The sequence below is a fragment of the Saprolegnia diclina genome, assembly GCF_000281045.1.
Source record: "Saprolegnia diclina VS20 unplaced genomic scaffold supercont1.55, whole genome shotgun sequence".
In the NCBI taxonomy this organism is placed as follows: Eukaryota; Oomycota; class Saprolegniomycetes; order Saprolegniales; family Saprolegniaceae; genus Saprolegnia; species Saprolegnia diclina.
In genome coordinates, this window is record NW_008246122.1 from 134,215 (window position 1) to 161,781 (window position 27,567).

General features: G+C 57.6%; 10 protein-coding genes and 1 non-coding gene across 11 annotated transcripts; 6 read left to right on the forward strand and 5 right to left on the reverse strand.

The window, feature by feature from the left end:
* Positions 1 to 1,250: 1,250 nt before the first annotated feature.
* Positions 1,251 to 2,145, forward strand: SDRG_13050 (hypothetical protein). Its single transcript, XM_008619133.1, has one exon. It carries the CDS (start codon positions 1,333 to 1,335, stop codon positions 2,080 to 2,082), a length of 750 nt encoding a protein of 249 aa, XP_008617355.1. The 5' UTR covers positions 1,251 to 1,332; the 3' UTR covers positions 2,083 to 2,145.
* Positions 2,146 to 3,014: 869 nt separating this feature from the next.
* Positions 3,015 to 4,657, forward strand: SDRG_13051 (hypothetical protein). Its single transcript, XM_008619134.1, has one exon. It carries the CDS (start codon positions 3,043 to 3,045, stop codon positions 4,501 to 4,503), a length of 1,461 nt encoding a protein of 486 aa, XP_008617356.1. The 5' UTR covers positions 3,015 to 3,042; the 3' UTR covers positions 4,504 to 4,657.
* Positions 4,608 to 6,890, reverse strand: SDRG_13052 (serine/threonine protein kinase; the record flags this gene model as incomplete). The annotated part of the gene is made up of 4 exons (XM_008619135.1): positions 4,608 to 5,206; positions 5,252 to 6,055; positions 6,109 to 6,286; positions 6,326 to 6,890. 4 exons carry the CDS (start codon positions 6,888 to 6,890, stop codon positions 4,747 to 4,749), a joined length of 2,007 nt encoding a protein of 668 aa, XP_008617357.1. The 3' UTR covers positions 4,608 to 4,746.
* Positions 6,891 to 7,307: 417 nt separating this feature from the next.
* Positions 7,308 to 7,379, forward strand: SDRG_13053. The gene has a single exon. It is a non-coding gene; the product is annotated as a tRNA-Ala (tRNA).
* A 151-nt stretch (positions 7,380 to 7,530) lies between these two features.
* SDRG_13054 (hypothetical protein) lies at positions 7,531 to 8,697 on the reverse strand. Its single transcript, XM_008619136.1, has 2 exons — positions 8,321 to 8,697; positions 7,531 to 8,271 (listed from the first exon to the last, which is right to left on the reverse strand). The coding sequence occupies exons 1-2, from the start codon at positions 8,690 to 8,692 to the stop codon at positions 7,573 to 7,575; spliced, it is 1,071 nt and encodes a 356-aa protein (XP_008617358.1). The 5' UTR covers positions 8,693 to 8,697; the 3' UTR covers positions 7,531 to 7,572.
* Positions 8,698 to 11,185: 2,488 nt separating this feature from the next.
* SDRG_13055 (hypothetical protein) lies at positions 11,186 to 13,084 on the forward strand (the record flags this gene model as incomplete). The annotated part of the gene is made up of 9 exons (XM_008619137.1): positions 11,186 to 11,343; positions 11,392 to 11,509; positions 11,556 to 11,791; positions 11,841 to 11,968; positions 12,025 to 12,162; positions 12,212 to 12,285; positions 12,339 to 12,442; positions 12,502 to 12,651; positions 12,701 to 13,084. Coding segments are annotated over 9 exons (1,420 nt in total), but the record flags the coding sequence as incomplete, so codon positions are not given.
* Positions 13,085 to 13,372: 288 nt separating this feature from the next.
* Positions 13,373 to 13,956, reverse strand: SDRG_13056 (hypothetical protein). Its single transcript, XM_008619138.1, has one exon. It carries the CDS (start codon positions 13,722 to 13,724, stop codon positions 13,437 to 13,439), a length of 288 nt encoding a protein of 95 aa, XP_008617360.1. The 5' UTR covers positions 13,725 to 13,956; the 3' UTR covers positions 13,373 to 13,436.
* A 195-nt stretch (positions 13,957 to 14,151) lies between these two features.
* Positions 14,152 to 15,533, reverse strand: SDRG_13057 (CAMK protein kinase; the record flags this gene model as incomplete). Its single annotated transcript, XM_008619139.1, has 1 exon — positions 14,152 to 15,533. The coding sequence occupies one exon, from the start codon at positions 15,531 to 15,533 to the stop codon at positions 14,199 to 14,201; it is 1,335 nt and encodes a 444-aa protein (XP_008617361.1). The 3' UTR covers positions 14,152 to 14,198.
* Positions 15,534 to 18,370: 2,837 nt separating this feature from the next.
* SDRG_13058 (hypothetical protein) lies at positions 18,371 to 20,211 on the forward strand. The gene is made up of 7 exons (XM_008619140.1): positions 18,371 to 18,732; positions 18,773 to 18,890; positions 18,941 to 19,207; positions 19,255 to 19,396; positions 19,443 to 19,690; positions 19,737 to 19,805; positions 19,851 to 20,211. The coding sequence occupies exons 1-7, from the start codon at positions 18,416 to 18,418 to the stop codon at positions 20,130 to 20,132; spliced, it is 1,443 nt and encodes a 480-aa protein (XP_008617362.1). The 5' UTR covers positions 18,371 to 18,415; the 3' UTR covers positions 20,133 to 20,211.
* On the reverse strand, positions 20,209 to 25,724 carry SDRG_13059 (hypothetical protein; the record flags this gene model as incomplete). The annotated part of the gene is made up of 22 exons (XM_008619141.1): positions 20,209 to 20,707; positions 20,759 to 20,953; positions 21,000 to 21,109; positions 21,157 to 21,241; positions 21,293 to 21,417; positions 21,469 to 21,558; positions 21,616 to 22,149; positions 22,197 to 22,264; positions 22,318 to 22,487; positions 22,545 to 22,639; positions 22,682 to 23,017; positions 23,062 to 23,239; positions 23,284 to 23,359; positions 23,403 to 23,552; positions 23,601 to 23,690; positions 23,736 to 24,078; positions 24,119 to 24,251; positions 24,299 to 24,501; positions 24,544 to 24,681; positions 24,726 to 24,968; positions 25,012 to 25,143; positions 25,191 to 25,724. The coding sequence occupies 22 exons, from the start codon at positions 25,722 to 25,724 to the stop codon at positions 20,209 to 20,211; spliced, it is 4,527 nt and encodes a 1,508-aa protein (XP_008617363.1).
* Positions 25,725 to 26,789: 1,065 nt separating this feature from the next.
* On the forward strand, positions 26,790 to 27,375 carry SDRG_13060 (hypothetical protein). The gene is made up of 2 exons (XM_008619142.1): positions 26,790 to 27,078; positions 27,128 to 27,375. Exons 1-2 carry the CDS (start codon positions 26,830 to 26,832, stop codon positions 27,299 to 27,301), a joined length of 423 nt encoding a protein of 140 aa, XP_008617364.1. The 5' UTR covers positions 26,790 to 26,829; the 3' UTR covers positions 27,302 to 27,375.
* Positions 27,376 to 27,567: the final 192 nt, after the last annotated feature.

A 27,567-nucleotide genomic window follows, 5' to 3' on the forward strand; every position in this document is an offset into this window, starting at 1 on the left:
CGTCACAACGACACACCGTCTCCACGTCTTGGGCTTGGAACCTGGCAACTTGCTGGATCTGCCGCGCGACAAAAAGAAGTCGACGTGCGTCGCTACTAGTACGTTGCGAGTGTCGCAGAACTATACAGCAATCGCTGCACGTTGTGCTTCGAAGCGACTGCGATGTAGTCAATTTAATGCAGTCATGGTCAACTAATCGTACTACCCTACCCCGCACAGTACGCGCTCGTGACACGCGTGATTAGAATCTTGAACGACAAATCCGGAAAATGAACCAATCTCGATTTCAGCCAATCACCGTCGAAGGTGCGCCGTAGAGGGCTCGGGGTAGTCTCAGATGACGACCATCATCATGGTTTCAGCGCGACTGGCCTCCTGCGATGGAATTCCTACGAGCGCGAAACCAGCGGTCAGCAATCAACCGTCGTGATAGTGCGCCTTCTGGTTGTTCTGGGCTGGTATGTCTGCGTGAACACTTTGCCCGTGTGGGTACCCGAACGCTCGTTGGCGACGCGCGGCAGAGGTTCGCACAGCACGTTCGTGGCGCATTCGGCGACCAATCAACCGGGGTGCGATCGTCCCACACCGTTCGGGTCTCGTGGTAGGCCATCACCCAGAATACCAATCATCGACCGACGGCCGCAAGCATCACCGTATCAACCCCAATGCAACGACCCTGCGATCAACCTCCAGCCATGATGGAGAATATCACACTGGAAACTCCTTCCTTCCAGTCCAGTGCACTTGCTCTATGCGGCTTTGCACCAGCCATCGCCAGTCGCCACCGAAGCGAACGCCAACGCGTGAAAGTATCTTGCGCCAGCTGGGGACGGGGCATCGCAGGCTTCGATTAGTACCTCGCGTGACAAAACGCGCCCGCAGCACTTTGTCCCAAGACCGGATGGTTTTGCCCAAGCGTCCATCGACCATTTGACGTTGCCAGCAGTCGTGACAGCAGCCGACTCGACGTCGTCCTGTCTACCAGATCACGTTGACGCTGAGTGCTCGTCGATCGGCGCCGCGTACGAGCGATCGCCGCGTCAAGCGCGCGACCGGCGTGGGCAAAACGTGGGCAAAACCTGTGTCTCGTCGGCTTCGACGGACAAAACACGTGGCGACAACTCAAGAAAGTAAACACGATCGGATTACTGTTGGGCTCGCGACGCCAGCAGATGGCCCGTCTTCAGCATCTCAAATCATCTCAAATTGCACTGCAAAGATATTCAATTGAGCTTCACATACAAATGGTTGATCGCAGCGCACTCAACGCCGACGGCGTGTCGCAGATGGCTTGGTCACTCAGCCAGCGGTCATAGTCGTTCTTCTTGCAGCATGAACAAAGCGTCGATCAACTTCATCTTGGACGCGCGGCCACCGAGCCGCAAGTGCCCGGTGCACGCGGCGCAGAAGGCTATGGAGAAGCGCTTGTACAACCGCGAGCGGCAACAGCACCTCCGCCGCATCGAGAACCACGAGCGCCAAATGCTCAAGGTGCAGATCCATGAGCTCGAGCTCGAGCTGCAGCGGCTCCAGCACCGCGGCCGACCCTCGCAGAGTCCATCTTCGCTCCTCCCGGCCGAGGTTGAGAACCGGTCACTAAAGCGCCGCATGCACGAGTACTCGTCCTTCATGCACGAGATGGCCAACTGGGCAACGCAAATCACGCAGAGCATTAGCTCGGACGCGGCATGGATGGCGGGTCTCGACGACGACGACGACAAGAGCCGGCCATCGAGCCACGCAGCAACGGTCGAGGCGCTCGACGTCGAGAACCTCCCGTCCGGCCATCGCAAGCGCCTCTACAACCGCATGCGCCAGCGCTTGTACCGCCGCAGGGAAGTCGAGGAAGCCGACTTGCTCCAGCAGCAGGTGCTCGAGCTCACGGCCACGCTCGACGCACTCACAAAGGCGCCGGCCGAGGCCGAGCACCACTCGCGCGCCGACCTCGATCGCAGCCGGAACCACGAGCTCAAGTGCCGCTTTGACGAGCACCAAGAACTCGCCCACTCGATGCTCGGCTGGATCGCACACACGTCGGCACAAATCGACCGTGACCGCCACTGGATTAGCGCGCAATGCTAGTCGTATAGTGTAGTTTAGTAAACTAAAGTTAAAGTTGAATGTTGCAACCCGTTCACTTGTGCAGCATTGCATGATCAGCGATTGCACATGCAAGCTTCGGGCGCCGTGGCGACTGCACTCGGTCGTCGCTCTCGCCGGTGGTCGTCGCGCATGCAAATTCAATTGGTCGACCTCCTACCTCTGCGCGGTGTACCCAGTCGGAAGAAAGCCGTGTGGTAAACCGATCGGGACCGGCCAAGAGGCTGTCGTTACTCACTTGGCCACGAATGAAGATTTCCCACAAAAAATCACCGAAATGCCACGCTCCACGCTCAAGACGGCCGCCTCTCTACGCTCTCTACGCCACCGTGTGACACAAATAAAACAGAAAAACCTGTAGGAAATAATATCTCAATAGACTCATTCCAACAACAACACTGCATTTGCCTGGACATCTTGGCGACTCGAAATCGTACAGGATTGTGATGGCGATGATGGATGTCGCCCCACCAACAAGATGGTCGTGAGAGCTGATCCAGTGGTATTGGCCGCGACGGGCGCTAGGAAGCTGTGCCAACAGTCGAGTGAGTAACGACTCCTAGTAGTTACAGTCAAGTTGTACACGTTTTCGCGCCAAGGCGAGGACCAAGAACGTCTTCGTTGCCGATCAGTAGGAATCTTGAAGCTATTTTTAAAAATACCTTGTTTTTTGTAAGCGTCCCAGCAACGTATTAAAATAGCATACGTGGCATACGGTAGGACCGGCTTTTTCACGCCCAATCAAAAACCGGCACACATCCAGCCGCATACTACGTCGTTATCCGGATGCATCTGTATTTTAATACCAGCTCGTAATAAAAACAGGTGGGTGCTGCATGCATGCAAAGGGTGAGGGGCGCCTCTTTTTATTTAAAAATGGGTGGATTTGTATTTAATTGTACCGCCATCCCTCATTCACAGACTGGAAGACGACGAGGCAGCATGGCGAGCGTCCCATCTTCGCCCTTCTCGCTGGCCGACATGGCATCCTGCGGCTACAGCTCGGACGAGATGGTCGACATGGACATGGGCCAAGTAGACGCAGCCGCGGCCGGATGCGACTTTGACGTCGACCTCGAGTGGCTCGCGTCGGTCTCGGAGCCGCCGCCGATCCCGATCGTCGTGCCGGACGCGGCCAGCCGCTTCGAGTACGTGACGGACGACAATGCGTCAATGAGCAGCGCCGTGTCGAGCCCGGCGTCCAAGCACGCTACGTCCACCAAGTCGGCCAAGGCGGCGTCGACAGACGCGTACGACAAGAAGAAGCAGTACAATCGCGAGCGCAACCGGCGGTTCCGCATGATGGAGAAGCAAGAAGCGACGCAGTTGTCGCAGCAGATCCAAGATTTGCAGTCCCAACTCAAGCAGATTGAAAGCAAGAAGAGGGCCACGACACCGCGACCTGTCGACGACGACACTACGTCCAGCGCCGTCGTGCCGAGCAAGAACCTCTTGCCATGGAAGGACGTGGCGACGATCTTCAAGACGATGAAGGACGCGAGCTCGGAGAAGCAGTCGTCGCTGCACAGCAAGGTGCGCAAGTACAAGGAGATTGCGTGCATCATGAACTCGTGGGTCGCCAAGTCCATGTCGGTGCCCACGTTCTCTGATCCGTTCAAGCAGTCGTGGCGCAACTCGTCGCTCATGGCCCACGAAAGCTCGCGGCGCCTTGGCTTTGACTGGATCACGAAGCAGCTCTACCACAACATTGACGCCATGATCCAGCACTGCGGACTACCGTCGACCATGGCGCCGTGCAGCGAAGTCCACGTCTTCCCGCTCGAGAACGACCCGTCGTACCACCTCGTCAAGGCCCGCCAGCGCATCGAGTATGCGACCTTGGACGAGGTCACGCAGACGCTCCAGCGCCTCTATTTTCAAAAGCCGGACGGGCTCCTCGACATGCCGGACCCGAACATCATGTACTTTCGCATGAAGTCGCCGTACGGTGCGACGCAGCAAAACTCGTACTTCCAGAACATCCTTGCGCGCCAGTTCTTCGACGAGAACCGGTACGTGGTCTTCACGCACAGCATCACGGACGACGAGAAGTACCCGCTCGACCGCATCCAGCGCAATTGGACCAACTGGACGATCGCCGAGCGCCTCGGCCACGACCGCGTCATCATCAAGCAGGTCTCGGTCGCGAACGGGCTGCGCATGAAGGACCAGTACCTGCCGTTCGACCAAGACCCGTCGACGGCGCTGTCGACCGACCCCGTCGTTCAGTTTCGACAGTTCGAGCACAAGACGCACGTGTACCACCAGCGCATCTTTGCGCAAGACGTGCTCAAGTTTCAGCAAACGCTGGCGCAGATTCGATATGAGAACGCGACCGCGCGCATCGACTCGATGAGCCCCGAGCCGAGTCCGATGGGCAGCCCCGTCGCCGCCCAGCGGTAACGCACCCGACACGATAGTAGATTCTTTGTATGCGTCCAACCACCCTGTAGAATGATGATTATGGTGATCTTGATGTTGATCTCTGAACAGTCGGTGCAGAGGCAGGGTTAGGTGGGGCTAGGGTTAAAAAAGACAAAAACTAAAATTATCCGAAGAATGAAGGAAAGCACGTTGGAGGAATCGAGGGACGGATGCTCGATGGCAGTGGCGACACTACATTGTACTAGACACAAAGCCAAAGGGTTACGCCGCCTCGAGGCAGGCGACAAGATCGGCGGTGGATGGCCGGGCGGAAGGCTCGTTGGCGCAGCAGCGCTGAATGATGAATGCGAGCACGGGGTCTTGGGCCGACGACCGCGTATATGCAGCGTCGACGTGGGCAAGCAGCTTCCCGAGTGCAAACACATCGTCCGCGAACGTGCATGTGGGTGCGAATTTGAAGCTCGCGAGTTTGAGAACGCCGCTGGTCGTGAAAAAGACGTGCTTGGCGTCGAGGTGCCCGTGCATGATGCCCTGCGCATGAAGTGCGTCGAGACCTCGCGTCAATCCGGTCGCAATATCGACTTTGGACACGCGCCGTCGGGGCTCGGGCTGCGCGAGGCACGTCACGAGGTCGCCGCCGTCCAGAAACTCGAGCACGAGCTTGGACGAAGCGCCGCCGATGACACCACATAGCCGCACCAGATGTGGCGACGCACCCAGACTACAACACCAGAATAAGTTTGGGGTCATCCCATTGGACGCGTACGCAAACAGATTGCCCAAATGACGTTCGTATGCCCGCGCATCCGCCAGGACCGGAGCCACTGTCTTGAGCACCACCGGGCTCGAGCCATGCCGTGCCAGCTCGGTTGACGGCGCAAGCTGCCTCACGAACGGCACGTCGGTTGCCGCAACAATCGGGACGCCGCTGGTGGTCGTTGTGTACGGGCCAGCGTGCAGCGAGAGGCACTTGTGCACCTGCGCGGCCGTCGGGCGGTCGATCGGGTCGGCGGCCATGCACTTGTGCGCCAGCTCATAATACCAGAGCGGGCACGTGAGCGAGAGCAGCGGTCGACGACCTTCCGAGACTTGCAGAATCAGTGCATATTCATTCGGGCAGTCTTCGCTGTACGGCCGCATATTCGTGTCGAGCTCGGTGAGGAGCACGCCGAGCGCGTAGACGTCGACTTCGGTGCCATAATGGTTCGTCGACGTCGCTTCGGGCGCCATGTAGAAGGGCGTGCCCATGTCGGCCGTCTTGGAGCGGAGTCCGTTCTCGCGCGCAATGCCAAAGTCTGCGACCTGGACCAAGTTGTCGGTGGACAAGAGGACATTTTGGGGCTTGAGGTCCCGGTGGATGACGTTGCACTTGTGCAGGTCCACGAGTGCGGCGGCGACCGCGACCGCAATGGCTTGGTGCGGCAGCGTGCACCCCGTGCGCTCGTTGGCGCGGCACTTATCGAGGTGCGTGCGCAGATCGCCGTGGACCATGTAGGGCATGACGATCTTGGGCTGGTTGGTGTCGAGGTCGGCCATCGCGAGCAGCTGCACTGTGTGCTGCGACTGCAGCCTACCCAGGTTTGAATCATGAGGCACGATGCGACAAAGATGGTCGTGTCGTACTTGAACATGGCCGAGACTTCGCGGTGAAACGTGGTCAGGTCCTCGACTTGGTCAAGGCACTTGATAGCGACGAGGTCGTTCTTGTAGAGACCGCGATAGACCGTCCCGTGGGCGCCAGTGCCAATCGGCTGGAGCTGCTGGAGGTCGCTCGCGCTCGAAACGATCGGGATGTCGGCCACTACAGGAGCTTAGGACGTGAAAAGAGAGGGCGTTGTACTGTAGCTGGGTGCGTGGAGGAAGGTCTGCTGTGGCAAGAGGCGGCGAAGCTGCGCCAATTCGCTTCGGAGGCGTGCGTTCTCATCGCGCAGCTCTGCGATCGCGACGGCCGAGTGCACGTTGGCGATCGAGCCGAGTACGGTGTTGTTGGTCGACGACGACGACGACGTAGCGCGCGTGCGAGGGCTCGGTGACGGGCGCTGCAGCTTGACGTGCAGGTCGCCGCAGCGTGCGCCTTCAAATTTGACGGGAAACCACGCTTCAGCGACGCTCACCCGCCGAAAGACGTCGTTGAGGTCGATGTCGCAGATGCCAATGGGCTTGTCGCGGAGCCAATTGTTGTTCATAATGTCGATCTGCAGCACGGGCAGTGGCGACGGGACGTCCGTGAATGTCTCGGTGCAGTGCCAAATCGGCGTCGTCCCGCCGTTGTCGTGGGTCTCGGACCGACGCGGGGCCGACGTACCGAGCCGAAGCACCACGTACGGGTCCTGTACGCCAAGCTTCTGGACAACGCGGAGGTCGCGGCCTCGCACGACCGAGACGACGACGACCGACTCGCCCATTTTGCTGTTTGTTTGGTGACCAGCTGGATTTGCGTCTTGACGTGGATTGGCCAAAATACAGCGCATGATGCATGGGATTGGATGAAAATGCGAGGCGCGTCGTGCTGCCACGTCACGGCGGATCTTGGGCATCGTGACGGATATGTCATCACCGAGAGCACGTTATGGAATGAGTGTGCTTTCTCCCTACCCTCCTGACAGGAGCGCTCGAAGCAAAACCCGTTCAAACAGACAACCAATCCTAACGTTCAATTTGACGAGAATGACACTATTGAAAAGCGATTATTGAGTAGGAATTTCGAGACAAATTTACCAAGATCCCGTTACTAGGTTGTACCTGGGCAAGAAATTAAAACCTTCCTCGTTTCGATGAGCTTTACCAATCAATATATTTCAAAACTATGTCTACGGCGTGAAGGGGGTATAGCGCAGTGGTAGCGCGTCCGCTTTGCATGCGGAAGGCCCCGGGTTCGACCCCCGGTTCCTCCATTCCTTTTGGCTCCCGCTGGTAACAAGTGCAGCTACCGCGTCGTGGCCTCGGGTAAAAATGGTCTAAGGCCCCTCCCGGGACCTATCGTGTACGATGCACGTCAATCGCCAGCGGCTGATCAATTCGGCAACATTTTGAATAAATAACTTTGTTACTTTCAAGTGCGTGCTAGCCACTGCGGGCCAGTGCGTGCTAGCCACTGCGGGCCAGTGCGCGCTGGAGCAGCGCGCCTTGATGCGCCTCGAGGTGCAGCGCGTAGTCCACTCTTGCGTGCACCAAAAACTGCCACCGCTGACTTGGGTCTCCATCGGCAATGTTTGGTTCCTCGAGCGTAAATGGCATCTGTGTGCCGTCACCTTGCCTCAACCCGCCCATGATCCGACAGTGCACGACACGAGTCGAGTGCGCATCCACGCGGTCCGCGATCGTCCAGCTCGTCCACTGTTGCGTGAGCGGACTGGACTGGTGCAGCTCGTCGCTCACAACGCTCTGCGCACACACCACGTAGCGCGCGTCGTCGATGGCCCATTGGCACACGAGGACATTTTCGTCAAACGGCTGCGCTCGGAGTGCGCCAAACGTCGAGGGCAAGCGCAGGTACACCATGTCGGTGCCCGGCGTGTCCAGAATCGCAGCGCCGTCGGCTTGGAAATGAACGGCGTAGAGGCCCTTGGCGACGTCGTGCAGCGGCATGCGCTCGACGCGGTCGCTCCACGTGGTCATTTGGTACGAGTCCCCCACCGGCTTGACGACCGTGTGGCGGCCGTCGCTGCTTGGTAGTGCGTCCACGCTCGACAGCACTGCTGGGACGTTGTGCCAGAGCCGCTGGCCAATCCAGTCGTACGCAATCTGGCGCGCCTCGTTGTGGGCGAGCAGTGTTGTAGCGCCCGTCTAGCAGACAAAAGATGAGCGCAATCCATCGTCGGTGACAAGATCGTACCGGCGTAGCATGCTGCAGCCACTTTTCTAGAGCCTTGCGCGTGGCGACGTAGCGCTTGACGCGGACGCGGAGGGCCGAAGCCTGCGCTTGGCTTTCGCTAAGCTCGGCGACAAAGACCGTGGCGATATCACGCCACGTAAGCGCGCTCGCGGGCTTCGTGTGCCGCAAGTGCACAATTCTAGCCTCCAGTTGCTCGATTTCGTGCGTCAAGTGCGTCTTTTCTTCGGCTTCCAGCCGCCGGAATGCACGATTCCGGTGCTTGTTGTAGAGCCGCTTCTTCTCGAGCGCCGACTGTGCCTTCGTCTCGTCGCTTGTCGTCGACGACGCAAGCATCATGCTCGGCGGCGTTGTTGTTTTTGACGTTGGGTGCATCGACGAGTGAATTTAGAGAATGGCTCCTCGAGCACCACGCTGTGTTGCCGCCACACAACTCATCGGATGACGGTGTTGGCTGCGATGCGTCGGGCCATTAGTTGTGCGCTGTGTATGGTTGAGTTGCCGGTGCCAGGTGGTGCCACCAGATGGCGCCAAGTGAGAGAGTATGGAGAAAGTGGCACTTACCTCCACTGCAAGCAACGAGCGATGATCGAGCACGACAGACATCCACGACACTTTATGCACTGAGCTCGTTCGATGCTCTGTCGACGGTGTTGCCAGCTATGGTCGATTGGGCAGTACTAAGACGGACACTGAGCTTAGGATGCCAATTTTAAGGGTGGTCGGCAGTGCAACGACACAGCACAAGACAATGATCGTGGTTGTTGTCCTCGCTTTCTTTCGTGCATATGTGGTCATCGGGAGAGCAGAAGCGAGCACTTGCCATGGTCCCGCCGCTGTGCCCATGGTCACCGGGCCTTTCTAAAATACTTTATCCCCAAACTCTGTCGTTGTGGAAAGAAACGGGTTGTCCATAACCTGTGGTCGCTGCTGTGGACGACTGGCTTGTAGGGGATTTAAGTGGGACATGGGAGTGGTGCGGAGGACATGGCAGCTGAGAACGTTGTGTCGTTAGAGCTGTAAACTGTTTCTTTCCAGTTGAGCGACAAGAGTATTGGATACATCCTATTTTACCTGACCATCGTGTACTATTAGTAGTACAGCGGTGGAAGGAATACAAGGAGGTTAATATGACCTCTAATCCAGCGATCTGATTGGCTGAACGGGCCGGCCGGTGAGACACTTAAACCCCTTGCAGTTCATATCCTGTGTCAAGCCATAAAAGCTTTTGAATATGATATCTACGATTTGTGTGGATTGTGATGACGCATCGTGGCCCTAGTGATTACGCATCATGATTAGTAATCAGTCAACACAGCCAAAGGGGATCTTCAGGACCTTACTGACCTCGTCAAAAGGTCTCGTCTGCATCATCTTAATGGCCTCCACCTTCTCTGTGACTTTGCACCGCTGGCGACGCTTTTTTGGCCTCATGCTCGGCTGGATCGTCTGCAAGACGATACCCAATCGCGGAATGGCCGTGACACGTCACATGGCGACACCCATATCGCTTCCCCACACATCTTTATACCTTTCACAATAAATTTTATAAAGTCTCGATGATGCAGTTCGGCCGGCCCGTTCAGCCAATCAGATCGCTGGATTAGAGGTCATATTAACCTCCTTGTATTCCTTCCACCGCTGTACATAAACTTTCGATGCAGCGATCAAGATAGCCTTGGGTCGTCCAGGACACGGTATAGTTGACAGGTAAGGCGCATGTTGCTAGCCTGCGCCTAGCAACATGACATGGTCGAATGATGAATTGTCAACTTGGAGAGTTTGATACAGTGCTTCAAGCCGCCTGCGGGTCGTACACTGCGAGGGAAAACCATTATTGCACGGATCACACGTTGCGTCGTGGACAACAAGGGCGCCGAAACAGCTGTTCAAGACCCAGAAATCCCGCAACCACGATTTCTGCACGATAAGAACTGAGATACATGTATCGACTGCATGCATAAGGAACAGGAGCCGTTACCCGATGCGTGTCGACTTGTCGGTTGCCGGTACAAGAGCAACTCGTTGATGCGCTTCCAATGTCTGTGACTCGCTTTTGACAGGCATTCGTAAACTGAGGACGCGCGTCAGACCGAGCAATCGAGACGACTGAGGCCAATGCGAAGAGCCGAATTGTAACCGCAAACGAAAAACCAAGTTGCCTCGCCTTTGACTCTACCGGACGTATATTGCTTCCAACTTGTTCAGTCTTGTTAGAGGAGCACAATATCTCAAGCTCAAGCAACCCGAGCAGCTAGGTGTACTAATAATGTACTACTGCGCTCGTATACTACTGTACCATACATAAATGTGTTTCGCGCTATCTTCGTTCTACAAAGACATCGCATACGCAGACTAGCAAGTACTAGTTTACTGGTGACGTTATATTATCAACTTGATTGTCCACGCTGTCCGTGGGGTAGTAGGAGCCAAACTGTGCTAACGTTACGTCCAACCCTGGAGCACCGATGCGACTGTCGCAGAGTGCAGAACCGTCGGACTGGACGGCCAAGTAGTTTGAGTGCTGTGACGCCGAGTTGCCAAGGATGCACACTTCTGCCGGCATCAATCCAAGAGGCAGACGAAGCAATATTCATTTGGTTGTCATCCCTTCGCCTGCTCACGCGAACGGCTCGACCGCGGGTCCCAATAGACTATATTCTACAAGTAGTACAGTACTATTATACCAAGTAGTACAATTATTGTACACTGACACTGCGCACACATGCCTTCGTACGGTAGTCATGACGTGGCACCGTGTCCAGCAATGCGTCATGCAAGCAGTCGTGTGACGTCACGGTTCACGTCAACGCCATCCTGCTGCGCGCTGATTGGTGCATACGCCATGAATGGTCATTTTTGGATTTCAATGGAACTGCCGCCGCCGATTGTGCCCGGCCGCGCCGCCCTCGATGCCATCTGCGCTGACGAGGGCCTGCCCGTCAACGCCGTCCGCATCTTTGTCGCTCTCGCCGCCTGCTGCGCGGTCGCGCCGCTCTACCACGTGCTGCCGTCGGCGCCGCTGCGTACGCCCGCCATCGCCTCAGCGATATCGTCGTCTAATCCCATAGTAGGTCACGTGGCCAACGTTGCGCTGGGCCTTGCTGTCGGCTGGTTTGTCTTTGACTACATGCTCGTGCACTCGGTGCTGGCGATCGCTATCACGTACCTGCTCATGCTTGCGGCGCCGCGGTACGTCGATCCTCCTTGGCCTTGTCGCCTCATGCGCTTGGCGTAGCGCGATCGTAGGCCGCGTCGTGGCGGTCGTCTTGTTTGTGTATCTTATTGGCTGCCACTACTACCGCGAACACTACGAGCCCGACTTGGTCTGGGACTCGGCGCAGATGGTGCTCACGATGAAGCTCACGGGCCTCGCGCTGAGCTACAGCGACGGCGCGCTTTCGGACGACATCAAGACGCCCACCATGCTGCGCAACCAGCTGCGCGAAATTCCGTCGCTGCTCGAGCTTCTCGGTACGTACTTTGGCGTTTTTGAGTTTGAGTGTTGAGGTTGACGCTGCAGGGTTCATCTACTTTTTCCCGACGTTTCTCGTCGGCCCTGGTTTTGAGTTTCACGAGTATATCGCGTGGGCGACAACCCACCGCGTCGCGCCGTGGACTGTCCACGCCAAGAATCTCTTGTTGGCCATCGTACGTACCACCCACATCCATATATGCCCATATTGAAATTCCTGACGTGGTTGTAGATGTGTATTGGTCTCTTCTTCGTCTCGGACAACTTTCCGATCGAGACCATTGACGCGCCGACGTTCTACCCCGAGCTGCCGTTCGTCGCGCGCTGCCTTCTGCAGTGTCTCTCGGTCGCTTTGTACCGCTTCCGCTTTGTACGTCCATATGAGGCCACGTCGTCTTCTGACGCCTCAGATCTTATAGTACATGGTGTGGTCACTCGCGGAGCTCGGCGGCGCCTTGGCCGGCTACGGCTACTCGACCGAGCGCAACCAATGGTATATCCTCATTTCTCAAATGACAAATGTGTCGACACGCACTCACTTCTTAGGGACGGCTTGACCAACAACAACATTCTGTTTGTGGAGCTTCCCGTCAACATGCGCGTCGCGATCAACGGCTGGAACATCAAGGTCGCGCTGTGGCTCAACACCTGTAGGCTCCATCCTGAAGCTTTTTTTGCTGACATCTTAATCCTGCTATGTGCTATGTAGATGTTTACCAGCGCGTGGCACTGCGCAAGGGCAAGCCGACGGCGTTCTCGACGCTGGCGTCGTTCATGGTCAGCGCGCTCTGGCACGGTCTGGCCCCGGGCTACTACATTTTTTTCATCATGGGCGCCTTGTACATTGAAGTTGCCAAGCGTACGACGATGCATTTGGTCAATTTTTGTCGACTCATTTTCGCGACTAGACATTCGCCGGCGCTACCGGTCGCTCTTCCACTACACGGAAGACCGCAAGGCGCACCCGCACGCGGTCTTTCTCGAGTACTTTTCGCCCGAGAAGGCGCACCCGCTCGCGCTTCTCTACGATCTGGGCGGTATGTTCTTCACGTGGGTCGCCATGCAGTACGCCGGCATTGCGTTCGAGATTCTGGATCTGCCGCGCTGCGTGCGTATCTGGAGCTCGTGGTACTTTGCGCCGCCGATTACCGTGGTCGTGCTGCTCGTTTACTTCAATTTGACGACGCCGCGCCGCGCCAGCAAGGACAAGAAGACCGCATAAGTATCAAGTTGATAGAAATACCCGTCCGCGATGCTGGCAATACCACTCGAGTCTTTACGTTTCCTTGGAAAAGTCGTACGCGTGATGGAGGTTCACGGGATGACACAGCTCGACTCGGGTGGAAAATGGCTGGGCGGCAGCTGCGCTATCAGCATATGCAGCTCCAGGATTGGGCATGCTCGGAGCGTCGTTTGGAGAACGCCCGCTCGGTCAGCGCACTACGGTGCAGCGCCTCGTACGTGGCTGGCTTGCTACGCAGAGGCGACCTGGCCACGTGTTGCGACGATGATCACCAAGATGCTGTCTTCAAGTGAATGAATGCCCGACCACCCGCCTTGTCGCGGCCTGCGATGCGTCATGCTCGTGGCTCGTGCCCACACAGTTTGTTGCCTTGAGCAAAGAACGGAAGAGTGCCAAGTGCATTAGTCCATTTCGGCGGCCTGGGCGAGCAGAAGCGCGTCGAGCCGCTCCTTGTTGCGCTTGGCAATCACGCGCTGGATCATGGCCTTCTCGTGGTCCGTCTTGGTCGCCCAGTCGGTGATGCGCATGAGCGACCCGTCCACCTGCACGACCATGGGCCCAAGGTGGTCGAGCGCGACCGCGTTGCCGCCCGCGGTGACGTTGATCGGCGCACCGCCGGGCGTCGGCGTCGACGCTGGCAGCGCGAGCATCTCTTGGGGCATCTCTTGGGGCGTCTCGTCGGTCGACATGCTGATTTCTTGGTCTCTGGCGAATCAAATTAGCGTCCAAATCGCTTGAATTACGGGAATCTCGAGATGGTCCAAAAACGTCCACTTGAGGTCCATCAACGCCCGCGACGTCGACAGTAGTAAGACAGCCGACAGCATGGTGCCTCATGCACGCGTCTTATACACAAGACGTCGTACGTGGTCTATCCAGGGGCTTCCATGACCAGAGCGGCGCGGTTGGAGAGCCACTCGTATTTTTACGGTGCGGTCCTGAAAATACCTTAACAATGCAGCTAAACAAACGCAACCATACCGTCGTAGCGGCCAATCACAGGCATTCGTTGCCGATCCACCAGGAAAGGTCATGAGTGCGGGACGACCTCTTTTGTCTAATACTAACGTTGTACCTACACCGAGTTGACGCTGCAGGATAGACTGAGAAGAGTTGACAAAGTGTTGATAAATAATAGAGTGTGCAAGTGCTGCTACAAACGCCTAGTTGGTGGCTGCGAGCCATGGATGGGACTGCAGCGTCGACGTTGACGCCCGATGGCGCGGCTTGCGTTGAAGCATGCTCATGACAAAGTCCTGCGCGTCGGCCGACAGAAGCGCCCATGTCGCTTGCGGGCGCACCATTTGCCCTTGGCGCATGCGCTCCAGAAGCTGTCCTTTGGTCGCGCCTTGAAACGGGGCGACACCGAGAAGGTAGTTGTACAGAAGAACACCGGCGCTAAAGACATCCGTGGCGCTCGAGACGGGCAGCGGACCGTCGTCGCCGATCGAGAGCAGCTCGGGTGCGAGGTACCCTGGTGTACCCCGCACCGCGTCGTGGAGTGCGTTCTTGGGGTCATAGGCACTCGGCCGCATCGCAAGGCCAAAGTCGATGAGCACGAGTTGCGTGCAATCATCCTCGAGGGTCTTGAAGAGGATGTTGGCCGGCTTGAGGTCGAGGTGCAGCACATCGGCGCCGTGTAAAAGCTCCAAGATGCCGAGCAGCGAGCGCATGAGCCGTTTTGCCGCCGCTTCCCGCGAGGCGACGTTGGCCGATGAGAGCGGGGGCAGGCTCCGCATACGATCGTGGAGCGACCCGCCATCGTAGCGAGGCAGCACGAGACCGGTGGCCTGCTGCTCTTGGAGGTCAAAGGCCTTGACGAGCGATGGCACATGCGCTTGCAAGGCCGGCGACGCCGTCGACAGATGACACAGAATTGCAATCTCGTTCTCGACAAGGTCCTTCTGACCAACCACGAGCTTGACAACGAGGTCCGTCGGCGCATTCTGCAGCACGAGGCTGTGCACGAACGCGCTGCCGCCCGACCCGAGGACCGGCCCGAGGTGGTACTTGGCCAGATATGCTTGGGCGACCATCGCCGCCTCGAGCGCTGTCGTCCACGATGCGCACTGGTCGTGGCTCGACGTGTAAAATGTAAACGCTTTGCCGTCGTCAAAGAGCTGGAAGCAGCTGCCGTCGACGGCGACGTCGACACGCGAAAGCGGATTGATCGAGAGCACGTGCGTCGGCGACGACTTGTACACGCCGGGCCCGGTGCGTGGGAACCATCGCCACGTGTAGCCGTCAAAGTCGACCCAGCAGTCGGTGGCGTCCGAGGTCTTTTGGCGCTTCCATTGCAGCCACCGAAAGCGCTTGGAAAAGTTGCGTTCTTGCAGCACCCCGTGGAGCTCGGGGACCTTGATGTGCACGGCGTTGGTTGTCGGGTGGTGGCGCACGTCGGGCAGCGACAGCGTCACCATCGGGGTTGAGACCGACGACGACGACGACGCGAACGAGGACCGCGTCTCGGGACTCGAGTGGCGGGTCGCAATGCGCATGGTGTAAAATGGGAAATGGCAAATGGCAAAGTCGATATCGAAGCAGCGAGCAGTGGGATTGCGTGGCGTTGTTAGGTTGCTTGGTTGTCACAGAGATTCGCCACGTCAAAGACGCACCCAAACTTGAAATAGAGCACCGGCGCCTTGGACATATCGCAGCGGACCCGTTGCAAGCACGGCAATGTACCGACGTGCGCCGGTGGCATGAAGCAGAGATCTGCATGGGATTTTTTGACCCACCCAGCCCAGCCCATTGGTTGAAAAATATTTTTCGACCCACCCAGCCCGGCCCATGGGGTCTTCGACCCACCCAGACCCAACCCATTGTCCGGGCAGGTCAACCCAGCCCAACCCGACCCATACCCATTGACCCATGGGTCAATGGGTCTAATGTAAAATCTCCAATCAAAACCATTGAGGACGAAGAAGAAAAGAGAAAGTTTGGTGCGGGTGGAATACAAGCGTTCAGAAAGAGAGAGTTCAAATCTCAGAGGAGCAATATAGGCGGCGGATATAAAAGGGGTAATTTTGCAGCAAGTAAACAGAGGGAGCCTCACATATTCTTTTTGTCTTTGAGGAAGGAGCGATGAAACAAAATGTCGTTGGCGACGCCAGGCTTCAGGCGATTGCGCAGCTTCGTGATAGTGATGCCAGCATCCGAGAAGTTACTTTCGGACTTGGCACTGGACGCAGGCACGGCGAAGACACACCAAACGACGAACTGAAGCGCAGGCATACTCGTTTGTTTCTTCCACCACTCGAGTACGGAGTAGGAGATGCGCTCTTCGGGGGCAACCTTCATCGCCAAGTAGCGCTCATCTCGATATCCACGCAGCTGGCGCTGGAATCCTCAGAGCAGAGGGTCACACATGCGCACTTCGCTGCCTTCTTCGCCTCCGCGTTCACCGTGGGGGTCATCGCGTGGTCCAAGATGCTGGTCTGTGTTGTTGGTGGCAGGGCTGTGCCATGATGGCGAAACGCGAGGTGGGCCAGTCGATGGCCATGTCGATGGTGTCGTTGCCATTGAGGAGATTCTCGACTCGCTACTGGGATGTAAGCGAAAGCGCTGGCAAGTCTGTGGCCGCTCATCGTGTCTTTTCTGACACCGCCGACAGGAGTGCCGGGCACTTGTGGCGGTTGAGCGAGCTTGTACCAAATGCGGATTGCATGTTGAAGACTTGAAAGCACTGCTTGCATGCCACAAAGTATTATCCAGGGGCTGTGTTTATCGCAGCCTTAACGTTGTCCTTGAGCACTACCCGAAAGCGGTCCCAGCACATGGATGTGGCTTTCGGTGGTTTCCCCAGCTTGAACTGGGGGTTTCGCAAGGAAAGCGCGCGTCCGATGGCTCTGGCCTCCGTAACAAGCTCACTTGTTGGGCATGTTGGGCACACGTGAGAGGGAGTCGTAGCGGCAGGCGAAGAGCTTGGTCCGGGAGACGAAAGCAAGTCACGGATTGAGGACATGAAGATCACCGCAAGAAGACTGAAGTGTTGTCGAGAGATGACAAAACTGGGGTCATTATTCACACATATTAGCTGTCGGCATTCACGAGGCGGGAGTCGGCGGAGCTCTCGGTGGCATGACCGCATCACGCATTCAGAAGCCACGAGTCGTCATGGGACGTCGTCGCCATTCGCTGACGATTACGTGGGTCAGCATGGGTCAGGGCCACTGCCCATGTGCCACCCGGACCCAACCCATGTTTTTTTCGGGCCGACCCAGCCCAACCCGGCCCACCACAATTGTTTTTCGACCCACCCAGCTCGGCCCACGAGCCCGGGTTGGGCCGAGCCGAGTCATGGGTCATGGGCCAATGGGTCATTTTGCAGATCTCTGGCATGAAGGTCGCATTGAGAGGTCGTACGATCGTTGGTGCCTTCGGTGCATGTCGGTGCATTGCTGTGCTGTGACCGCGGTGGGAGCCAATACTGCGAGTGTGGTTCGCCAAGTGCACATGTGCAGTTGGCTCGCTTGCAGTTGGCTATTTGATCTACCAACTAGAACGTGCTAGAACTGGATCCACGGAGTCCAGAAGGCGTGTCCTTGTCGACTTCTTTAAGGTTAGCGGTTCAGACACTGATTTACCATCAGGAGCTACCACCAGGAGATCCGGGTTCAAGTCCCGGAAAGAGCCACTTTCGGATTCACTGCAAAGGCCGTTCTTGACGACGTTCTCTCGCATCTTGGCAGAGTCGTCGCTGGGAAAAAGAGCACCCGATTCCACTGTTCTGACGCCAGCTAAATTTCCGTCGTGCAAGCGTCTGTCAAGGATCGCTGTGATCACCACCAGCGCACGGCCGTCATGCATGTTGCTCACAGGCATGACGTACTCGAGTATCGGTATTTGAACAACATTTGACGCACGGTACCCATGATACCGAGCGCAGCCGCTTGTAGCCTTGGCAACGGTTGTGCTTCCAGCGTTGAATTCAACGAGGTTGCAGCATTAAGAAGTAGTACAACAGTAGTATCTCTTTGTTGATCCTTGCACGCACACCGCTTGGTTTGGCTATCCAATTTTCCAGTCGACGTGCTGGAAAGCCGAGTCGCTTCATGGCTCAACAGACCACCACTCGGCGCTCGCCGATGCATGATCAGTTGTCCCATGCGGGCGTAGCAAGTACAGTGTGATTGCGTGAAGATCGAGTTTGGCAACAGCACCCATGCTTGGGGTCAAGAGGTCGTAGCATTCAATGTCGACTGGTGGCAACGACATATGTACACTGTAGTCGCTCGCTGCGTTTGGCAATGCACACTGCTGCCACGACACGTGCGCCAAGCACCGCTTACGTGGCGCCACGTTAGCGATGCAAGATTGTGGTGTCGAGATGTTTAAAAAAACAAAAAATCCCGTAGCGCGTCCGTTTCAGGTTAGCGCGATGGACATTGTCGGCAAGATCGGAGCGTACTTTGCCAACCATGAAGCTCAAATGCGCCTCGTCATGCAGCACGCACGGGATCGCACGCGCGCCATCGCCACCCCCGAGCTCGATGATGACGACGACCCGATTGACCGTGCGTCGCGGCTGCTCGACAAGTGCCTCGACTCGTTCGAAGCCTCTGTGGTTGCCCCGCTCTCGGCTCGGTCCCCGCGGCCCTCGCCGCGCCACGCACGGCCACTCTCGCCACCGGTCCCCGAAGTCAAACCCGCGACAACACCTCGCAAGCCCAAGCGCCTCAAGCGCAAGAAACCAAGGTAGCAGACGATTCGCACGCGTGTCCTGATCGCAGAGTAGGGCTCCATCGGCTGTCAAAGCCGCCGAAGCTGCCAAAGCCGCCGAGCTCGCGGCCATCAAGCAAAAGCTCGTGGACGACGCCATTTCCGTGACCAAGGAACGCGCGCGGAAAATTCAGGTGTGACGAGGCCGACGTACAGAGGGTCATTGGCTTTTGGGACATCATAGATGGACAAGGAGTTGCGCTTGAAGGCCGAGGCCGCGCTGGCCGCAGAGCAGCAGTCGCGCCGTGAGGCACAGCTGCAGCAAATCGAATCCATTCGGAAACAAGCGTTCCGACCAGTGCCTGCGCCAGCGTCTCCGAACCAAGTGCCGTCGCCGCGGCAACCAGTGCCACCACGCGTGCTCACGGATGCGTGGAGCGAGCGCGTCCCTCCCCGCCGCCACACCATCCTCGGGCTTCGAAAGTCCGCCAAACACACGACCCCTAGCCCTGTTTGTGTTGCGACATGGGAATTTGCAGGCCATTTATCAATACATAGGCAATGGCTAACAAGCACAGTCGCAGCGCAAGTTTCTCGCACTTGGCCGCTTCCATGCCCCATTCCCCGCCGTCTGAGCCGATTCGACCGACGACACCCTCGCCACGGATCGATCCCATGACCAAGTTTGGCCCCATCCAGGGTCCGTCAACACCCTCCGCAATGCTTACATTTTGTGTTTTGATTAGAGAACGTGTCGAGTACGCCATTTCTCGATCGAATCGAGCACTTGGAGCAGTACCGTGCACAGCGAGCCTCCGAGGCAGCGATCGAGGCGCAACACCGCGCCGATGTGGCCGCAGCACAGGCGGCGCAGCAACGCCGAATGGACCTGGCGTGCGACGCCAAAGTGCAGCAAAACCTCGACCTCGACCGCCACCGACAGCTGCTGGAAGCCCAGAAAACGGCGCTCGAAGCCTCGCTCCAAGCGTTGCACGTACGCCACCTCTCAGTCCTTCCTGGTGTTGGATAGCTCGATGTAGACCGAGTCGTCGCAGCTGCGCTCGGAGCGCCACAAGATTGCAATGGAGCGGCGGGTGGCTCGGCGGGCGGTACAATCAAGATTCATCAACACGCGTGACGCCAATGTGCCGTAGGCGGTCAAGTCCAACAACAGCGATGACGCATCGGCGTCGTCGTCCGACCTCCAAGGGTGGGTGCAAGATGAGAAAGACCGGGCAAATCAAGCGGCCAAAGCACGGGCCGAGGCCAAGCGCCGTGTACAAATGCGCCGTGCCGCCCCCGCCAATATCGGTCCCGAGACCGTCGACGACGCCACCGCATCCTCGACCCCGCGGCACTGGCACGTGAGTCCGCTGCCCCAACCTCGATGGGACGCTGCGTTTTTCGGCTACAGCAGTGGCTCCGACACCGACTAACGCCATAGCATACCGACTACAACTGTACTACAAGCTGTACTGCAAGAAACCAACGTGTACTCGTTGTACAAAATGCTTAGCACGCTCCACGGGTCTCGTCGTCGTGTCTAGTCTCGGTCTCGACAGCAATCTCAATCGCCACCGGCGTCTCCACTTGTGTTGACTCGCTCGGCGTCGGTTGGTGGTACACGTCCATGGCGTCGGCCGGGTTCGAGTCGAAGCGGAGTTGGTCCAGAACCTGCGGACAGACCGACCGGATGAGGTCATACGAGAGCGTGAGCACGTCTTGCTGGCTCTGCGCTGACGTGCGCTCGAAAATGCCCTCGGCCGTCATGACCACGAGCAGGTTGTGCAGTGCATGCAACGTCGTCTCGTACACTTCGAGCGCCGCGACCGACGTACCCGCGCTTGGCGGCAGCGCCAACTTGGTCGCGAGGCGTCGGAGTACGTTGAGCCAGAGCGTGTGGAAGCAGTCGAGACCCGAGAGCGTCTGAATGTTGTACAAAAACACCTTGGAGAGGAGCGTGGTCGAGTACAAGCTCAGATCCTTCGAGTCTTTCGCCGGTCCGTTGCTACTAGACGAGAGGCATATCAGATCTGAGATCTCATTGAACGTGTCGTCGTACCGAGACCGGTCGTCCAGCGTGTAGATGATCTCTTCAAAGCAGTCCTTCCAGACGACCGGCGCAATCGGGTGGCCTGGCAGCATGAGGCTCCGATACAAACTGTCCCACGCGGTGCGGGCGACCGCGGGACGCTCGTCTTGGAGGTACGAGAGCAAGATGCGCATGAGGTCGATCCAGCACCCGTCGGCCGCGTCGCTACGCCCACCGCGTCAGAATAGGAATCGATCACGGCGAAGACTACCTATTGGCCACCGCAAACAAGAGCTTGAGCGCGTCCACCTCCAAGCCCGTGCGCTGGTTGATGAGGCGCATACACACGCCCGTCCAAAGCCCGACAATGTCTTTGGCGACCTACAATAGACCAGAGTGTTGTGAACGTCCCACCGCGCACAGGCGACACATACCCCGTCGGCGACGAGCTGCTTGAGCGCGTCGAGGGTCGCGGGCCATCCGTTCGGGTACTGAGCGACGAGCCCCAGGAGGCTAGGTATGATTGGCGACCCATATTCTTCTATAGAGAGAGAAGATGCATACTTGAACAACGTCTCCCACGTCGAAATCGGCATGTCGTGCATGTACATGGCGTTGGCCTTGACGAGCATGTGCAAGCCTGCCGCCAAGCGCTCCGAGAGCACTTGCAGCGACGGCGCCTCGAGCTCCTACACATCCCATACATAACTATCAATGTATCAGTCGACAACGTCTCGCACCTTGAGCAAGACAAGCGTGTCGAGAAGCATAGGGCGCGCTGCGTCGTCATGGAAGAGTCGAATGCACACGCGCAGCACGTTGACGACGACCTATTATCCATTTCGTATCAATCTGTCAACTTGAAAATAGTCCAATGAGCGACGTACGCGTTCGACGAGCAGCGTCATTTCAAAGTCGGCTTTGCTGTGCAAAATCCGCGCCACGTACGTGTGCACGGCCGGCCAGAGCGTCGGGAACCGGTGGGTGTTGACGAGCACGAGGTTGATGCCGAGCTCGAGCGCCAAAATCGCGTTTTCCTGCATCATCCAGTCGACAATGCCGGTCGAGTGCTGGAGCACGCTCTTGAACGGATCGCGCGCTGCGAGAAGACTCTCGAGCAAGCGCAGGCAGCTCTCGTTGCTCAGCTTGCGGCACATGCGGAACCACGCGTCGCGCTCGAGGAGGCCGCCGCCGCACGTCGCCACGCAGTCGCGCAGCGCGTTGCTCACGAGCGGGTAGTTCAAGTCGACGTCGTCGTCGTCTTCGCTCCAGAGATACGACGAGAGCGAGTCCCAAAAGCCGCCCGACGCCACGTTACTCGCGCCTTGCTGCAGATTGCGCTGCTGGCGGTGCGCGGCCTGGCGCTCAGCGAGCCGACGCGACCGCTCGCGCGTCTTGCCCGAGACGCCCGCGACGAGCGACTAGTCATGGAAAATCAACACTCGAAACTATCATTGTATCGAGGAACCTGCTGCGCGCGCGGCGAGAGGTGGGCTTGGGCCGGCGGCAGTGGCACGCCGCGCGAGTCGACAAAGTCTACGCACTCTGTAAGCGACGCCACCCAACAAAAATGTCGTTGGTCCACGGACCGTCCATTTCGACGAGCGAAGTCGGAGCAATGTCGAGCTCGTTGAAGATGAGAATGCACTCGACCACCGACGTCCAAGCGTCTTGGCGAAGGCAGTCGGCGTACTTGGCAACAACATCAAAGAGCAGCTGCAGCGTCCGCAGCGTGCGGCTCGTCTTGAGCCCGCTTTGTCTACCCAATGGCACCGTCACAATACGTCATATTTCCGTAAACAGTCGGCCAGTCTACCGTTCTTCTTCGCGCAAAATCACGTGGACGCTGTCGCCCTTGTCCGAGCCGGCGCGGCCACGCTTGCTCGCCGAATCCACCGTCGGCAAGTGCACCTACGCCTTGGATGAGCGGCATGTCACTCACGAGTTGCGTACCCGCTCGCCGTTCATGACGCCGTGCGCAAACTCGACAAAGTACGCGGCAAGCGCAGCAATGAGCTTGTTGACTTCGGGCACCATTTGAAAGTAGATGGCGATCTTGGTCGCGCTTGCAATGCCGTCCATGGCCTTGGCCATCGTGCTTTCGTCGCCCGTGCGCTCAAACGCCGTGAGAATGCTCGACGTTGTCGTGTCGAGGATGAGCCGAAACATCTCTCGCTCGTGGCGACCGGCGCGGAGCTTGAGCACGGACGCGTTCGATGTAAATGACGCACCGACCACATTTTGCTGGCGCTTCAAAACGCCTTCCCACTGCGCCGAGTACCGGTCGACCTACATCACAAGGCATCAGGTTGGCGATATACCATCCAACTCACTGTCGCGATCGCGTCGTCCGTGTTGAGGTCCGAGACGTCCGTCTGCATTTTGATCTGGTTGGCCTGGAGGTTGTTGTAGAGCGCGACGAGGTACGCGCGCGGTAAGTCTTGTCCGGCGTTGATGCCACGGTTGTTGCGCACAAACTCGTCGACCGTCATCTTGCGCTGGATCTGGTCACTAGGTTCGCGATCTCAGATCTGAGACATGCGAAAACAAACTACCTGTGCAAATCCGTGTTGAGCATGATGATCGAGAACGACAAGATGAAGGCCGCGTCGGCATCCGCGAGCGGCTGGTCTAGACAGAGGCTTGGATGATTCTTGGCGGAGACTGTGCCTACCGAGATTGTCGAGCTGGATCTGGCGATAATACTCTTTTGAAAATGTCTCCATCATCCGGTCAATCTTTTGGGCTTCGCCCGGAAGACGGAACTTCGAGAGGCAGAGGCGCAGCGCTTGGTCCAACGTCGTCTTTTTGAAGTCAAACATGCCTACCATCGCACGAAGTTGCGCCATCGGAGACACGAGGAAGGACGCACCGACGTAGGCGTCGCGGACTTGGGCGTGGAACGGGTACTTGTCCTCGGGTCCTTCGCCGAGGTACTCGCCGACCTTGGTCTTGTCCAGACCTACATGAAATTATATATCGAGTGCGACGGACAACGCGTTTGTACCAGGCGTCGTATGGAAGAAGGCAGCGACCGACTCGGCCGTCACGGGATTCGGCAAGAGCCCGAGTTGCTGCGCGTACGCGACCCAGTTCTTGGGTTCGTTGTGAAACTTGTCGGCCGCCAAACTATACCGCTTCTTGCTCTGCTTGCCTACATTTCTCTTTTGATACGAGCGACAAAGTCGTTGAATACGTTGCTGGAGGACTTCGGCTGTGCGCTCGCGCGCCGTGTGGAGCCATGCGAGCTGGTCGTTGGGCGACCCGCCGAGATGCACGTCAGTCTCCGACTCGGTGTCCGACATGACCATCTGCATGACCTCGCGGATCGAGCTCATGGGCGATATCGTCTACCGTCCTCTCAGTATACAGAAACGGGGTATGCTCGACACGCACTGGCAGCGACGACGACGGCATCGGGACATCCAGGATCTGCGCGAGGCCGTAGCCCGTGACGTCGGCCATCGACGACGCACCGCCAAGCGGGCATCGACGCGCAATCGACTCGAGGACCGCAAGGAGCCTAGAACCCATAGAATCTTTAGCTCGTGAGCACCAAGCGAGACGCACCCCTCCAAGGCGAGGAGGTTGAGAATGTTGAAAACCGGCGGCACGTCCGGCGCCACGGACGTGACGTGCGTATTGCGCGCCAGCGCCTTGCAGAGCACTTCAAATAGGTTGGTGCAGTGCACATCGCAGTCGTAGTTGATGTACAAGTCGAGCATGAGCGCCGGTTCGCGGCAAAATTCTAGTAGACTTTCGAGTGCGAGCTCCTACGCCAATTTTTTATATTGAGAGATTGATATATGTTGTACCTTTTGCTCGTCCGAGCACGACGGACTGTCAATGATGCGCATGTGGACGCTCGTAAAGAAGACTTCAAGCTGCACCTTGAGGTGGTCCTTGATCGAGTTGAAGAGGTTAAACACCACGCGCAGCGTTAAACTCAACACCTAGTTTCGACTTGATACCTTGATACAACGACAGGGTCACGTACGTGGAGTTCGGTCGTCTCGGAGTTTTGGAGCAGGTACTTGGAGAGGTTGCCCTGGAGTACGTGCACGAGCGACGGGTGCGCACCGAGGCCCGTGCCCGCGGTCTCGAGCACGAGGTTGATCAAGCTCAGCCCGAGGATCGTCGTGTCTTCCTTCTCCTTGGGCTTGATGAGGTCGCTGAGAAACGTCAGGAGTTGCTCGAGGACCGGGATGCCGTAGGGCACAACGACCTCGCTCTCATTGTCCTACGTGCTTGGCTTTGCACTCGCTTTTGGAGGTGGCGTCTACCTCGCGCTCAGTTTCGTCTTCGTCGGCGCCCAAGACGATCGGGTCCATGTCGGCAATGCGATCAAAGACCGTCAAGATCACATGCGCCAACGTGTTCTCGGCCGTATGACAGAGATGCATCGAGGCGCGCGGCTAGAGCAGCATGAGCATTCTAGCACGTAGACGAGACCAAGTATTACCTGGCAGCTAATGCTATAGCACGTGTGGACCATCTTCCAAATGTTGTCGCCCGAGATGAGGCGGCCGGCCTCGCAGCGCACGCAGCACTCGAGGAGCTCCATGAGCTTCATGAGCACCATCTCGTCGACATCGCGGTGCGTCTCTTCAAAGCGGCAGCGCGAGACGCAGAGCGCGATGCGGTTGATGGCCTCGGTCGCGCGCAGCCCGTCCGGCGGAATGAGGCCGTAGAGCAGAAACTTGTTGAGGCTCGAGACCGCCGCGCCCGTGATGATGCCGCTCGTCTTCTCGCTCTCGATCACGTGCACAAAGGGCTCGAGCACATCGAGCGTGTCCACGTCGCTCAGGTCCATGACGCTCTCGAGCTGCACGTGGAGCTCCTTGAAGCGGCGCAAGAGCGGGCTCTGCGTGTGCGTCGGGATCTCGCGCTTGAAGCGCGAGGTAGACGCCCAGCGCGCATTGACGCGCATGACGCTGAGCACGTTGTGGATCTCGCCCTTCACGCAGTTGACGCCATTGGGATGCCCATACACCATCGTCGGTCAAGATGGAAGTTGACGTGGCGGCGACTGGGGCGGCGAAAGTACGCTCTCTTCTAAGTGCGATGGTTATTCCACCAATCCACGTCCCCAACGCTGTATTTTTCACTTCTTTTGTCCAATCACATTTGTTGTCATGCGATTTTAGATCGGAGACCATGTAAACAAGGTGCAATATCCAGAATCGCACTTAAGAGAAGGCTTTGAATGGAGATGCTTTTTCACCAATGAGCACGCGCCACGGCAACCTGCATCGCGTCCCTACACACACCGAGCGTGGGAAATAGCGAGCGCGTGAAAAAAGTGAAAAAGAAAGCGCGCCAAGCCACTCCATGGGCAGCTTCCCACCGCTCGTCGCTCGGACCATAGCGTGTGCGTAGCCTGAAGAGGACCCTTCGCCATCATGCTCCCTCCTGTGAATACAACGCGATTGCGCAACAGTTCTGTTCCATTCTGCAGATCAAACGCAAGCATCTCTCAGTTTCGAATGCGGCGCTGCTTCAGCAAAGATGCCGAGCTCTCCAAATGTTGAGGTAAGGACATAAATACATGTATTCACAAGTCCTTGGTTGAGCGAATGCCGGCAACAGTATCATAGTACCAAGCTCTTTGATGCGTGACGCTGTCCATAGGACCGGACGCGTACATGGCGCTTGCTGCGATGCTCACCACAATAATCGTCCGACGTCCACGAGCGAGGTGCTTCAATTGTAATACTCTATCTACGATCGGCGCGTCTCGTGCTAGAACCTACTCATCTATAAGCACCTTTGCCATGAGATCGCTTTGTCGCGGACCGAAGCGCGGACGCTAGGCGATGCCAACGCAACGGAGCAAGCTGCTGCAGTACATGTATTTACATTAGTTTGAAATAGGTTCATAAGCGCGGGACTTTGGCGCAGTGGCTATTCTCCATATATATATCTATAGCTCCTAGCGCCGTTACGTATACCATACACAAGCAGGAGGCAATACACGACGTGCATCGACACCCCGGACCGACGCAACGCGATCTTCGGAGCGCTTCCCGGTGGCGCGACTTTATCCGGATACTCCGGATACGCGACCAAGTGCAAGGTCCAGGCATTTTCCGACACGCAGCATGCTGGCGCGGTCGACTCGGGCGGTGACGTCGATGGCGGCGACGCGGCGATTGCTGCCGCGCGCCTTTTCGCTCGCTGGCTTCACCAAGGACGAAGAAGGCATGTACAACATTAGCACCAAGGTCGAGTGGGACGCGATCGTCGCGACGGGCCAGCCGGTCGTCGGCGACTTTTGGGCGCCGTGGTGCGGCAAGTGCCGGCAGATCTCTGGCTTTGTCGAGATCCTCGCCGAAGACTATCCCAACGTGGTAATAACTTTGTGCACCGTGGCGGCGCAGGCTCATTGACGTGTACTAGGCCTTTGTCAAGATGAACACGGGCGAAGAGGGCGTCCAAGACATCAAGGCGGCGCTCGACGTGCAGGTGCTGCCAACCTTCCGCTTCTTCAACGGTGGCGTCGAGGTCGGGACGCCCGTGACCGGCTACAAGAAGACGCCGCTCGAGGAACAGGTCAAGGCGCTCGCTGCATAGTGGCAACTTGCGGAAGTTGGCGGTCGTCAATGTATTCCCGTCAATGATTGCATCCGACTGGACTTGGGCACGGAAGAGCGTGGAAGTTAAAGTTGGATGTGCGCTGCAGAAGCTGGGCGCAGAGGCAGGACCGCGGTTTCTGGGCCGACCGATGATCGCAAACTCTGAGCAAGAAACGTCGCTTGCCGTCCATTGTTGAGGGGCGACCTCTCGATGCGACCTCGTTTGCGGGGCCGCGCTGATGACACAATACCATGGACTTGTGT

Excerpts from the sequence above, each read along its gene's own strand:
- SDRG_13060 (XM_008619142.1), top strand. The coding sequence starts at position 26,830 with ATGCTGGCGCGGTCGACTCGGGCGGTGACGTCGATGGCGGCGACGCGG. Across the intron at positions 27,079-27,127 it reads CCGAAGACTATCCCAACGTG|GCCTTTGTCAAGATGAACAC; the intron begins GTAATAACTTTG and ends GACGTGTACTAG.
- SDRG_13050 (XM_008619133.1), top strand. The coding sequence starts at position 1,333 with ATGAACAAAGCGTCGATCAACTTCATCTTGGACGCGCGGCCACCGAGC.
- SDRG_13054 (XM_008619136.1), bottom strand. The coding sequence starts at position 8,692 with ATGCACCCAACGTCAAAAACAACAACGCCGCCGAGCATGATGCTTGCG. Across the intron at positions 8,272-8,320 it reads GGCTGCAGCATGCTACGCCG|ACGGGCGCTACAACACTGCT; the intron begins GTACGATCTTGT and ends TTTGTCTGCTAG.
- SDRG_13056 (XM_008619138.1), bottom strand. The coding sequence starts at position 13,724 with ATGTCGACCGACGAGACGCCCCAAGAGATGCCCCAAGAGATGCTCGCG.
- SDRG_13058 (XM_008619140.1), top strand. The coding sequence starts at position 18,416 with ATGGACATTGTCGGCAAGATCGGAGCGTACTTTGCCAACCATGAAGCT. Across the intron at positions 18,891-18,940 it reads AACGCGCGCGGAAAATTCAG|ATGGACAAGGAGTTGCGCTT; the intron begins GTGTGACGAGGC and ends GGGACATCATAG. Across the intron at positions 19,208-19,254 it reads AACACACGACCCCTAGCCCT|GCAATGGCTAACAAGCACAG; the intron begins GTTTGTGTTGCG and ends ATCAATACATAG.
- SDRG_13051 (XM_008619134.1), top strand. The coding sequence starts at position 3,043 with ATGGCGAGCGTCCCATCTTCGCCCTTCTCGCTGGCCGACATGGCATCC.